Source organism: Haliaeetus leucocephalus, unplaced genomic scaffold (genome assembly GCF_000737465.1).
Source record: "Haliaeetus leucocephalus isolate CR32 unplaced genomic scaffold, Haliaeetus_leucocephalus-4.0 Scaffold450, whole genome shotgun sequence".
NCBI lineage: Eukaryota > Metazoa > Chordata > Aves > Accipitriformes > Accipitridae > Haliaeetus > Haliaeetus leucocephalus.
In genome coordinates this window covers 10950367-10961628 of record NW_010972886.1, presented here as the reverse complement: position 1 = coordinate 10961628, position 11262 = coordinate 10950367, and the positions used below count along the sequence as shown (strand labels likewise).

The 11262-nt window shown below is 40.6% G+C and overlaps 1 protein-coding gene across 3 annotated transcripts; it reads left to right on the top strand.

Annotated features, from left to right (window-relative positions):
* The first annotated feature begins 1312 nt into the window (after positions 1 to 1312).
* Positions 1313 to 9328, top strand: SNRPB2 (small nuclear ribonucleoprotein polypeptide B). 3 transcript variants are annotated; one of them, XM_010574788.1, is made up of 7 exons: positions 1313 to 1385; positions 1717 to 1804; positions 3556 to 3728; positions 5400 to 5540; positions 6677 to 6730; positions 8334 to 8422; positions 8944 to 9328. In XM_010574788.1, the coding sequence occupies exons 2-7, from the start codon at positions 1741 to 1743 to the stop codon at positions 9101 to 9103; spliced, it is 681 nt and encodes a 226-aa protein (XP_010573090.1). In that variant the 5' UTR covers positions 1313 to 1385; positions 1717 to 1740; the 3' UTR covers positions 9104 to 9328. The 3 variants fall into 3 exon arrangements, with proteins under 3 accessions (XP_010573090.1, XP_010573091.1, XP_010573089.1); XM_010574789.1 differs by lacking the exon at positions 1313 to 1385 and adding an exon at positions 1533 to 1538; XM_010574787.1 differs by lacking the exon at positions 1313 to 1385 and having other exon boundaries at positions 1603 to 1804.
* Positions 9329 to 11262: the final 1934 nt, after the last annotated feature.

Sequence of the window (11262 nt, the reverse complement as noted above, 5' to 3'; positions counted from 1 at the left end):
AAACCTTACCCGAACTGCTGCCTATCACTTGAATTTGTGGCATGTATACATTGCATACAGCATCGTACTGGCACACCGTTTCCCATACCATGCAATGCCATAAACAACTGAAGAACACATTGTTCTCTTCCACCAGTAAATAACATCTCAACCAACAGCTTTTTTTTCTTTTATATTCAACTCACTTAAATCCATGTTGTTTATTATAGGCTTCCTAAATACCAGATTTTCTTTTTACTCAAGCAAACTCTAGAATATGGAAGTAACAGTTTTTTTCCTGAAATGTAACTGAACCACGAAGTCTTTACCTAGCATTCCTGCTACAAAGAGATGAACTGTCCAAACATAATTTATGGTTTAAGTAAGAGCTATCTTATTGTTTCCCCCCCTGCGAAGAACTTCTTTTTGATATGCAACCAGGTTAAACCTTCACCGCTTGGAATTGTTTCTGAAAAAGCCTGCAGAATTATTCATATAAATGAAGGGATGCAGCCTGCAAAATTATTCCAAAAATTCAAAGGCTCAATCTCTGCTCTGTTTATTTATCCTGAGCTACTGCTAGCACAAGGATTTCCAAAGTACGTTCAAGAAGTTACATGCTCAGATATATTGCCTTTTCAATACTGAAACTAAACCCAAATGTTAGCTAATGAATGTCTACAGGCACTTTCAAGCTACTACTTCTCTTCATTCTCCACAAGCTGCTATGAAGTGTTAACAGTGAAGACATAAGCATCACAGCTAACTTTACTTATTGCTCTTTTGGAACAAAGCAGAGGTAAAATCTGGGGCAGGGAATCCCCACTTCGGTCAGTTTCAAGCCTCGCTGTGATTTCCGCGGAGGCCCAGCTACTACCCTCTCTCACCCTGGGACTAATCTAAAGACAGACCGAGCTTCCGAGGCGTTTCTGAGGGCTTCACCAGACCGCGGACCGAGCACGACACTTCTCCGGCCTGGGCGGAGGCGCCGGGCGAGACCCACTGGGGCAGCAGGGCCTCCGGGCCCTGAGGCCGCCACGAGACCAGGCACGCCTGCAGGTTGCTTAGCCTCTGTGGTGAGGCCCGGGAGCAAATAACCGACATCGGTTACTACCCCACGTTACTTAAACCGAGCCGCTTGTCGAGAGGCTTTATGACCCGTTTCCCCTTTTACCTCGCTGCCCTTACAGTGTGAGCACACGCCGGCAGCAGCGGCAGGACTTAGCAGCTCAACCAACACGGCGCCAGCAGGGCAACCCCTGCGGCGGACGGGCTGCGCAGGCGCCCCTCGGCATCGAGGCGCCGGCGCTCGGCACATCGATTGCTGCGGGAGCAGCTCCGCCGCTTGCGCCGCGTCCCCGCGCACGCGGGATGGGACGGGCCGGCCGCCATCTTGACGGGAGGAGGTGAGGCGGGCGGCCGCCTGGGTCTCGGGCTTAGGCAGGCGGGCGGGAGGGAGGAGGGATGGCGAGCCGCCTCCCCGGAGCACCTGTCCCGCCGTCCTAGCGACCCGCCGCGCGGGGAGGGGAGGGGAAGAGAAGGGAGGCTAGGAGCGGGGCGTGCGTGCGGCCCGCGGGAAAGCGGGCAGCCCCCTGGGCCCCGCCCCGGGTCCCGCGGCGGAGGGTGCGCGGCGCTGCCGGGGGCTGGGGTGCTGCCGGCGCTGGCAGCTCTCCTCCCCGAGGGCTCGGACCGCGCCTCGGCCCCCGCCAACGGCTCCCGCATGTGCTCTGCCCGCAGGCAGGTCTGCAGCCGCCCCCGAGGATGGACATCAGGCCGAACCACACCATCTACATCAACAACATCAACGACAAGATTAAGAAAGAAGGTATCGGGGTGTGTGACTCGCCTCTAGAAGGCGAACTTCGTCACATGGGGCCGACTTCCATCCCCGGCCGTGCACTCGTCGCTGCTCCAGCGGCTGGCGTTTTGGCAGTGCCGTGGCTTCGGGGTCTCCCGGAGCTCTGAAGTGCCGTACGGCCGGGGGTCGCGCTCCGAGCTCTCGGCAAACGGCTGCTTGTAATGGAGCAGCCGCCAAAGTCAACGAACGTAGCACATCGTTTAAGTCTTTTTGTAAACCAGGGCCCGTATTTCCAAGGAAGCTTCTGATTGCCTTTCTACTGTAGTTCTGAAGCTAGTTGTATAGGTTAGGTTTGCTCGTCGCTGAGGAGCTGTAACAGTAGGAGTAATCGGAATATCCGATGAATGCCAACAGGCGTGTTGGCATACGTTTCAGTGGTCAGCAGTCCCCTCTCGCTGAAATGTGGGAACATCTGTGTGCTCCTCATTTGTTTTAGCACCATGCAAAAGCAGTGAGCGTGGCAGACAATGCCTTGCAGTTACTGCAGAGAGAGAGAGAGAGGCTGCATATTCAATGTCTGCATAATACCCATGCTTAGCTGGTAATCTAAAGTCATCATGGTAATTTATTTGTTATTGTTTGTGAACCGAGTGGCTGGATCAAACTAGCACTACTTAAATGTTTCTTCAGGGTCCTTCAGAGAGAGATCTGAGAGTGGAAACAGCTTTGCTGAGAAATTACTTATTAACTTGTCAGGGTGGTTCCACTGAATAAATTTAACTTGGGCCTTTGTTTGTAGCCTGTTAAGTGCCCTATAAACTAGTAAGTCTCCATTATGAAATTGTGTCATTATAACTTTTAAATGTAGGATTTCAAATTACCTGTAAAGCTTACAAGTGTGATTTTTTTTTTTTAATACAGGTTTTGAAGTTATTTTTAAGGAAGGTGTTTTGATAAGAAAACTTTTTTAAAAAATATAACGCTATGGTTGGTCAAGAGCAGCTGGAGAAAGTGACAGTGGGCTGGTATTATCAAGTCTCAACAGCAATAAACAAGAACCAGCTCTCTTCTGTTGCTGAAATATTTCAAATATAAGATTTGTGAGTTAGAATAATCACGCAATGCAGAGGATTTATTTAGCTTGATTGGATAAGAGTAAGGTTTAATTTGGCATGTAGTCAGGTGATCTTAAATAATGAAAATAAATCCATTGCAGTTGTAAGGTACAGTGTGATCATACAAAAACGTATTCGGATGCAAAATATGAAAATATATTTCATGTGTGTAAGAGAATTGATTAAACAGAAGCAAAAATTCCAAATTTAATTAGCCTTTAAGTAGTTACTATTTTGCTGTGTTCTTGTTTTAAGTCATACCTCTTCACTGTTAGGTGTTACAGTATTGATTTCTCATCAGTCTTTGATGGCCGTCATACATCACACTTGAATGTGTGAGAAGGTGTGTGTATATGTGTATATGAAAAAATCTATATACATATCCTTGTGTAATCTTTGCTTTCTTAGAATGGTAGAATGGATGGTGGTACAGCTTTTTCACTAACTGAATACTTGAGGTGTGAAACCAAGCATTATACACCAGCTTACAAAAACTGGGCAAATAAACATGTACTTATGCAATAGTTTTGACTAAACTCACGTAACATATCACTGTGTGAGCTAAAGCTGGCAAAAAATATTGTTCCTGAAGGACAGCGAACTCTGTAGAAGTGGACATTTGCATGCAACCTGTTAAAATCTATTTTTTCATATTGTCAACAGAACTGAAGAGGTCCCTGTATGCGTTATTCTCACAGTTCGGTCATGTGGTCGACATTGTAGCGTTAAAGACTATGAAGATGAGAGGACAGGCTTTTGTTATATTTAAAGAACTTGGATCGTCTACTAATGCTTTGAGACAACTACAAGGCTTTCCATTTTATGGGAAACCAATGGTAGGTTATTTTGTTAGCTTTTTAAAGAAAAAAATTTGCCATAGTACGATACAGTGTTTTCGTACTTGTGCCTTGTGAATTAATGTACTGTTACTCAGTCACGTCATGTCCTGATAAATATATGTATTTATGCAAGCTAGAGGGATGCCAGAGAGACTGTAGTTAAAACACATACAGAGGCTGAACTTAGCTTTTAGGTTTCCTAAGTGATGGCTTTATGTTTTTCTGTGCTGCATTAAAGGTTTTAAGATCTTAGATACTTCCATTTTACTCATCATGTCTTCTGTTGAACTGTTCTAATTAATTCTGTAATGTTATTGAATAGTCATAATAAATAGCTAGAATATGATGCTGACTTTTTGAGGTAATAGTGAGCAGCATGAAGATCTCTGCAGTTTTACTTTACAGAAATCAACAGATGTGACCAGAGATCTATATTTTTTAAATCGATGGCTAGTTCTGCTTGGCATGCATCAGATCACCGAACCACATAACTGAATTTCAGTATAACTTCAGTGAAGCAAGTACATGGCTGTTTGATAGAACGTGATTTAATAATGTACCTGATAAGGTACAGAATAGCACAACAATTGATACATTGTTGTTGCCTGCTTGGATAATTAGGTATCTCTTAATTCTGCAACTATTTGTGAGACATAATGATACATGCAAATGGCCCACTTGACTTCAGTGATGGGTGGATATATTAATACTGGCTTTCAGCTCATGGCTTTGATCATTAAGGAGAGCACAGACGGTTCTTGTGTTGCTGAGCCATGAGCTTATTAACACTTTAGGATTCTGTAATGAAATCCTCAGCAAGGAATTGTGCAAGCTCAGTTCTGTTGTTTACCCTTGAAGAGTTTTGTGCTTAGTAAAACTCAATAGGAAATAAAAAGATTAAGACTTCATAAGCTTTTGGGCATACTTCCCTCTTTTAATATTGCCTGCAGCATGCATACTCTATCTAAGCACTAAATAAAAGCATTAAAAAAAAATTCTTCAACTGCTGTGTAATTTTGTATTGAGGTAGTCTTTGATAGTAAAAGGGATAGGATTGTGTGCATATATAATGTTGCACACCTGTATACTCATAGCTGAATCTGTTTACCCCCCAACTAGTGCATGGGGCAGCCTTTGTCAGAAAACCAGCACTGTTGTGCTGCTGACACAATTTATGCAATCCAGGTTGGATTAAGGCAGGTACTTTCCTTTCTATTTAAGAAGTCTAAGTTTTGCTGAACTCAGTTTTCTGCAGAGATCTAAGAAATCACTAAAATTTTAACTCCCCTTAAAATAGGGTTAAAAAACCCTCAGGTTTTTTAGTAGAAGCTAATGCCTATTTTGTCAAATGTCCTTATATTGCTTTGTACATCTGTTACCTTGACAGATGTTAAAAAAATGCTGTTAGATGAATAGAGTTCCAATTCCAATGAGTTAAAGTGATTAATTTCCATCTTAGGATTTTTTGAGTTCTGTAGTTATGTTCAGAATTAATTATGAGGATTAGATACTCTGTAAGCATTCCTACAGTTTATAACAAAGTTTTTAATATAAGAAGTTCCTGCAGAAAAATGTGTAAATGCACAGTAAAACAGTTAATGAAAGTGGTACAAAATGTTCATTATTATTAAATGCAAAATGTACTGGTTTTTTTTTCTTTTTACAAAGCGTATTCAGTATGCAAAAACAGACTCTGATATCATCTCTAAAATGCGTGGTACTTTTGCTGATAAGGAAAAAAGGAAGGAAAAGAAGAAGGCCAAATCTCTGGAGCAGTCAGCAAATGCAGCAAATAAAAAGGTTATCCAGGTAAGCTGCTTCTCTGTTTAAAAAAGAAAAAACAAACACACACAAAAGCTATTTTAAATTATTTTTTTTTAGGACTAAGTATTGTCTTTTGGTACTTCTCAATTCCCTAAATTGTGGTCTATTGATATCTAGTGCTCTTGAGTACTCATTAAAAGTTGAAGGAGAAGGGGCTGATCATATAGTCCTTGCTGTTCTTTTTTTTTTTTTTTTTTTTTTTTTTTCTTTTTCCCCTCTTTTGCTATTACCAGGTAAAAATAAAGATGTAGGGCAAAGGTACAATAAACCAAAGTAGAAACTAACCTCCTTTTTAAAAAGGAAAAAACCAAGGGGTGTGTGCTTATCTTTAATGCCAGCTTCAAGTGCTCAGCCAGCTTTTCCCTTCAGTGTTTTAATGCCCTGTTTGCTCTATAAGCACTGAAGAATGGTAAATGGAAACAAGATAACTAATTTACAGCTAGATGAAAAGGACTTGGCTTGGAATATATGTCCACTAAGGGTTGGCCTGGCCTAAACTAACAACACTTAGTAATTTTTGTGCTGAAGTATAGCAGAAAACGTCAAGGCACAGAGTTTGAATATTGTATTTAACTACACTTCCTGCTAAGGCACAAACTGTTATCAAGGAGAGATAAGTGTCCATAGAAAGCATTTCTAGGTAGAATATTCAGATTTCTCAGCATTTATTAAAAAAATCAATCGTTACATACAAATATCTTAAGAAGAAATAATTGCTACTAGCTGTAATGGTAGGAACTTTGGTTATCTTTGCTAAACTGGAGTCCTCAGTGGAAATACCTATTTTTCTCCTAATAGGTATGTCCTTTTTAGGCCTTCATTTTCAGAACTACTTCCTTCCTGTCTACTAAACCAAATTTTATCATGTGGAGAAATAGTGATTTGATGTATCTGCTGACTTGGCCATTAGTCAGATAAGATACTACTGATGGTTTTTATTTGATTGCCTCGTTTTAAGAGTTCAGCAAAATTCACGTGCTATATGTTTCCCTTCAGGAAGTATCTCATAAGCAACAAATGTTCCTTGGATTGTAGCTTAGGAAAACCTTAACATACTTCTTGAGTTGTACAGAGTTTCTAACAGAACACCTTTGTAAAACTATTTTGTGCTTATTTACTAGGGAGCAACACAAAATTCAGCCAGTGCCCCAGGGACAGCAGCACAGAATCAGCAGGTAATGCTTTTATTTTTTTGTGACTAAAAGCACTAATGTTTAAAATTATTCTCTATGAATAATAGTTTCTTGCACATGGAAACTTGAGGCTATATTTTACAGCTTCCTTTTTGTTCTGAGGCACTTGTCTAACAGCTGAATCACAGTAGACAAACAAAAGAAATCTCACTTTTACAATATCTGGTTGACATGAAATGAAAATCTGTAGTTTCTCGTTATTTCACAGGAAACTGCACTATTAACTACTTGATTCTTAAATTTGGACTGTGCTTAGTATCAGTTGATGGATTCTTTTTTTTTTTTTTTTTCCATTGTTAATAAATTCCCTTTAACGTGTTTTGTTCTAGTAGTAGAAAAGGAGAAGGAAGACTGCACAGGGTGCCAGCATATCTGCTGAAAAGCTTCCTTTCAGGAGTTTGGGTGTCCTCTGCTCACTTTTTTTTTTTTTCTTGTATGTGTCTTATTTTCCAAAGGATTGTGTGGAGATGTAGCAACAGCTCCCTACGCTTCACTGATCTTGTCTGCTCACTGACCTTCTGAATGATTCCTGTGTGTTAGAAGTGGAGGTACTAAAGAGCCAGGATTTGCAGGAGGGCAAATACTGTAGAAGAATATCTTTGCCTGCCCTGCATCTTTCTTGAGTACTATCATTGAGAATTGCATACATAATCCACAGGGGAAAATATCTTTCCCCCAGACTGGGCTTTCTTTAGGGTATCATTTGTAACAAGGCACAATATGTTTATGTCAGTTTGCATTGAAGCACAATATTGAATATTGAGGCATTTGTTTGAACTTCAGAAGTTTATTTTCTAATGGCACTGCCTGGCATATTTCCATCAGCTGAAGGGAATTGTTCTGCTGAGGCATTAACTTATTTGGCACCATTATTAGGACGTTTGAAGTTGTGGTGTCCAGCTTCTTTTTATTTTTGTAATCTCCTTGATGACTTAGGGAGATTCCAGCCTTTCAGTCCAGTGTCAGCAAACTGACTACTCAGCCTTGTGTCTGGTGAGTTGCTACAAATTCATATTAGCGGGCAAATCTGTTAAAGGCTCTAAAGCTTTAAATCTAATGGGGTTTCTAATTACCAAATTTGAATAAAGTACTGTAGTAAAACCATGTGGGTTTTGTGGGTTTCAGCTGCCCAAAGATACTCGGTATTTTGGTACTACTGCAGATGAACAGGGTATTTATCTTGGCCTCCGGCTGTTCTTCGGGAAGGATGCAAGGTTTCATAGGTTCTTCCACTGCCATAAAGGTGTCTTGGACAGCATCACAGCCAGTGGTTAGGCACCTGGGTCCCGCCCCTGGCATTGCTGACAGTACTGCAGTATCACCTGTTGAGTTGTTGAATTTAAATATGACATCTAAGAATACGTTACTGTGATTTTTGTGGAAATAAGAGTCTCTCCAAATACATGTAAAAGAGCCACAGGGCTCTTGTCTGCATATTGCATGAAGGTATACTGAAGTCCAGCTAGCAGCGTTAACAAGCGAAACTAAGGATATGTGAGTCTTGGTTCAAATAATCATGCAGACAGATGCAGAGGAACAGATAGCTGTGTATAATCTCCTGAGCTTTGATCTTCTGTTGTTGCAGGTGCCTGATAACCCGCCAAACTATATCCTTTTCCTTAATAACTTGCCTGAGGAAACAAATGAGATGATGCTGTCCATGTTGTTCAATCAGTAAGTTTTGACTAGAGACAACTTCTCCTTTGAATTCTTCTGTTACCTGTATGCTTTTTCTCAGTTGGCAAGCTGACTTTTTAGAAACAAGAGTTTCTTCTGAAAGTATTCCAGTTCTTTGTCTTACTGCCAAGATTACAGATGTCAGTCCTGATGACTTGGTGCAGAAAGCAAATCCTATTTTTTCATAGCTGGTTTTGATTGTGTGAGTTATCTACTATCAATCTGCACCGGATTTAAGCTGGGGACTTTAATGTTAAAGACTACGACAGCAGGAGCAGTTTTAAAACTAGCTTTAGTTGCTTCTGTATGTGTACAAGACTGATTAAATTGCTTCCACGTAATGATCCTTGATTGAGGCATGGTTCTAAGGACTGGACATGTAAAACCCTTCAATTTAAACCTTTCATTAGTAGTAACTTATACTAGTAGATGCTTATGATAAGGTCTTAACGGCTACTGAAGAGAGATATATTATCAAGCTAGGAAGTGTTATCTGATTCTTTGACCTTATTTTAAAGGTTTCCTGGATTCAAAGAGGTACGCTTAGTGCCTGGGCGCCATGACATTGCATTTGTGGAGTTTGAAAACGAGAATCAAGCAGGAGCTGCTCGAGATGCTCTGCAAGGATTCAAGATTACTCCGTCTCATGCCATGAAAATCACTTATGCGAAGAAATAACCGGATGATCCTATAAAGGACTTCTGTGGATAGTTGGGGTTTTTTTTAATACAATGATACTTTGATTAGCTAGCATGCTTGCTGTTCTCTGCAGAAAACTTCAGACTTGTGTAAAACTGCCAACAATGGCCAGGACAGACTTAGGGTTTCTATAGATCTACTGGACAGTAAATTTTTGTGTTGAAATAGTAATTTTTATAAAATAAATTCAGTTTATGCTGTTCTCTAGCCATGTTTTTCTTTGAAACTGTCTTATTACTGATTTGTTGGGCTTGCAGGTCTAATTCAGTATACTGGTTTAACTACTCTTAAGGTGACACTCATTTCTCAGAAGTGAGTGCTGAAAAAATAGTTGTCTTTCCAGAGCAAAAAGCATGAGCAGGAATGCTAAATGTCCGCATATTCAGAATAAATGCAACACTCAATCTTCAGCCTCATTATCAAGGGGACAGCTGCTTTTCATCAAGAATAATTTTGTCACTTAAGAAGACAACTTATCATTAGTGGGGGTTTTCTTCCAGGTGTGGGTAGAAATTGATTACAGTTTGACAACACTGTTGTTCAACTTGGTTTTGTCTTTATAGTGATGGCTGGTAGTAGAAGCAGGTCCACAGAAGAAACATAAAAGTTTATCTGTTGTCTTCTGTTCTTTCCAGCCCTGTAAATGGTTTAGGAAGAGCTTTCTGGCTTCTTCTAAAGACATTGCAGATGAACCTGATGTTCTGTTTTTCAGCAGGTTTTTACAAAATGGGGGGGGGGGGTGTTTTGTTTTTTCCATTTCTCAAAAACCTTTACACATCTTGTGTGACATGAAATACACTGAATGCAGTGAAGGAATTAGGTGTAGCATTCTGAGTTGTAACTGTTCTAAATATTTGGGTGCAAAAATCACTTCAAATGCTGAAGTGTTCTGTTCAGGTGATGGAAGATCTAGAAAGATATTTTGGGTTAGGAGAATAATTAAATTTACTTAAAATGTGACTATTTTTGGTGAATCTTGCAGTAGCTGTTGCATGGTGTTGGCTAGGAGGATTGCAATCAGACCTTTGAAAATTAATGTTTGAGAGGAAGCGCTCACGCAATGCTTGTCATGCTGCACTGTTCCTCACTTGAATACTGTGAGGCCACTACCTTTTCAGACAAAGAAGTAATGGGATAGAGTTAGCGTGATTTCCTTTTAGTCATAGTTCAGGCAAGTATTACAGTAGCTGATGTTTAGGCAAGAAACTACAAGGAAGAATGTTTTGCATTGCAGCTACATTGCAAGTGTTGAAGTTTTTTTCTGTTTCCAAAGTAATTTGGTCAATAGGGGTGGAGGAAGGGTGCTGGAGGCCATAGACTTTCCTTTATAACTGGCTCAGTGCAGTTCCTTCCTGTGTTGAGTGGGCTCGGCTGTAGCTGCAGAGCATTCATTTCCCTCAGTTTGTGTTCTGAAACAATTGAGAGCTGACTTAAAACTGTTCTTTGGACAAAGTGCTGCACCTTCAGGCAAGCATGATTGCTTTTTATAAAATCTTGGTGTGCTTCGTAGTTCTGGCACATCCACTCAATTTCTGAGCAAGTACTATGTTATCTGTAAGCATAAAACTAGCTACATAAAACACCTTTTTTTGCACAAGACCTGAAAAATCTTTCATGTTCTGCTCCCAGAGTACATTGCCCCTTCCACAGTCATCTCAATTACTGTCTTTCTATTTTTTCATTCTCTTTAGTGTGTGTGTGATTTCACAAGTATTCTAATACTTGCAAGTGAAAATTGTTGCCATGTGCCTGTAAGGGAGCAAAAGTGAGTATGTTGTTCGGTCACAAACCTTATGTTTTCCTTCTGCAGTCATAATTTTATAGGTGTTAATTATGCTGTCCTTGCATCCCACTAGTCTGTGTACATGAGACTACCATTGCATACTACTGCTCTTCACCTTTGTTCACTTAGAAGGGTTTGTGTGGAGCTGTCTGCAAGGGAGGTTAGACACTACATATAGGAGGCTGGAGGAAGGAGTAATGGGCTGGAAGATTAGAGAATAATGTGGTGAAGTCAGCTGTAATAGGAAGGTGATGCTAAAAATTGGAAGATGATCCTTCTTTAAAAGAGAGTAGGGGATTTTTGATGACAGTTGACAGCTTCCTCTGTTCTGCTTGTGGACTGAAAGCTGGTACAG

What these genes read in the sequence shown, in the direction of transcription:
- SNRPB2 (XM_010574788.1), top strand. Translation starts at nt 1,741, where the DNA reads ATGGACATCAGGCCGAACCACACCATCTACATCAACAACATCAACGAC. An exon ending in CGACAAGATTAAGAAAGAAG is followed by an intron (nt 1,805 to 3,555) that starts GTATCGGGGTGT and finishes TATTGTCAACAG; the next exon opens with AACTGAAGAGGTCCCTGTAT. An exon ending in CATTTTATGGGAAACCAATG is followed by an intron (nt 3,729 to 5,399) that starts GTAGGTTATTTT and finishes CTTTTTACAAAG; the next exon opens with CGTATTCAGTATGCAAAAAC.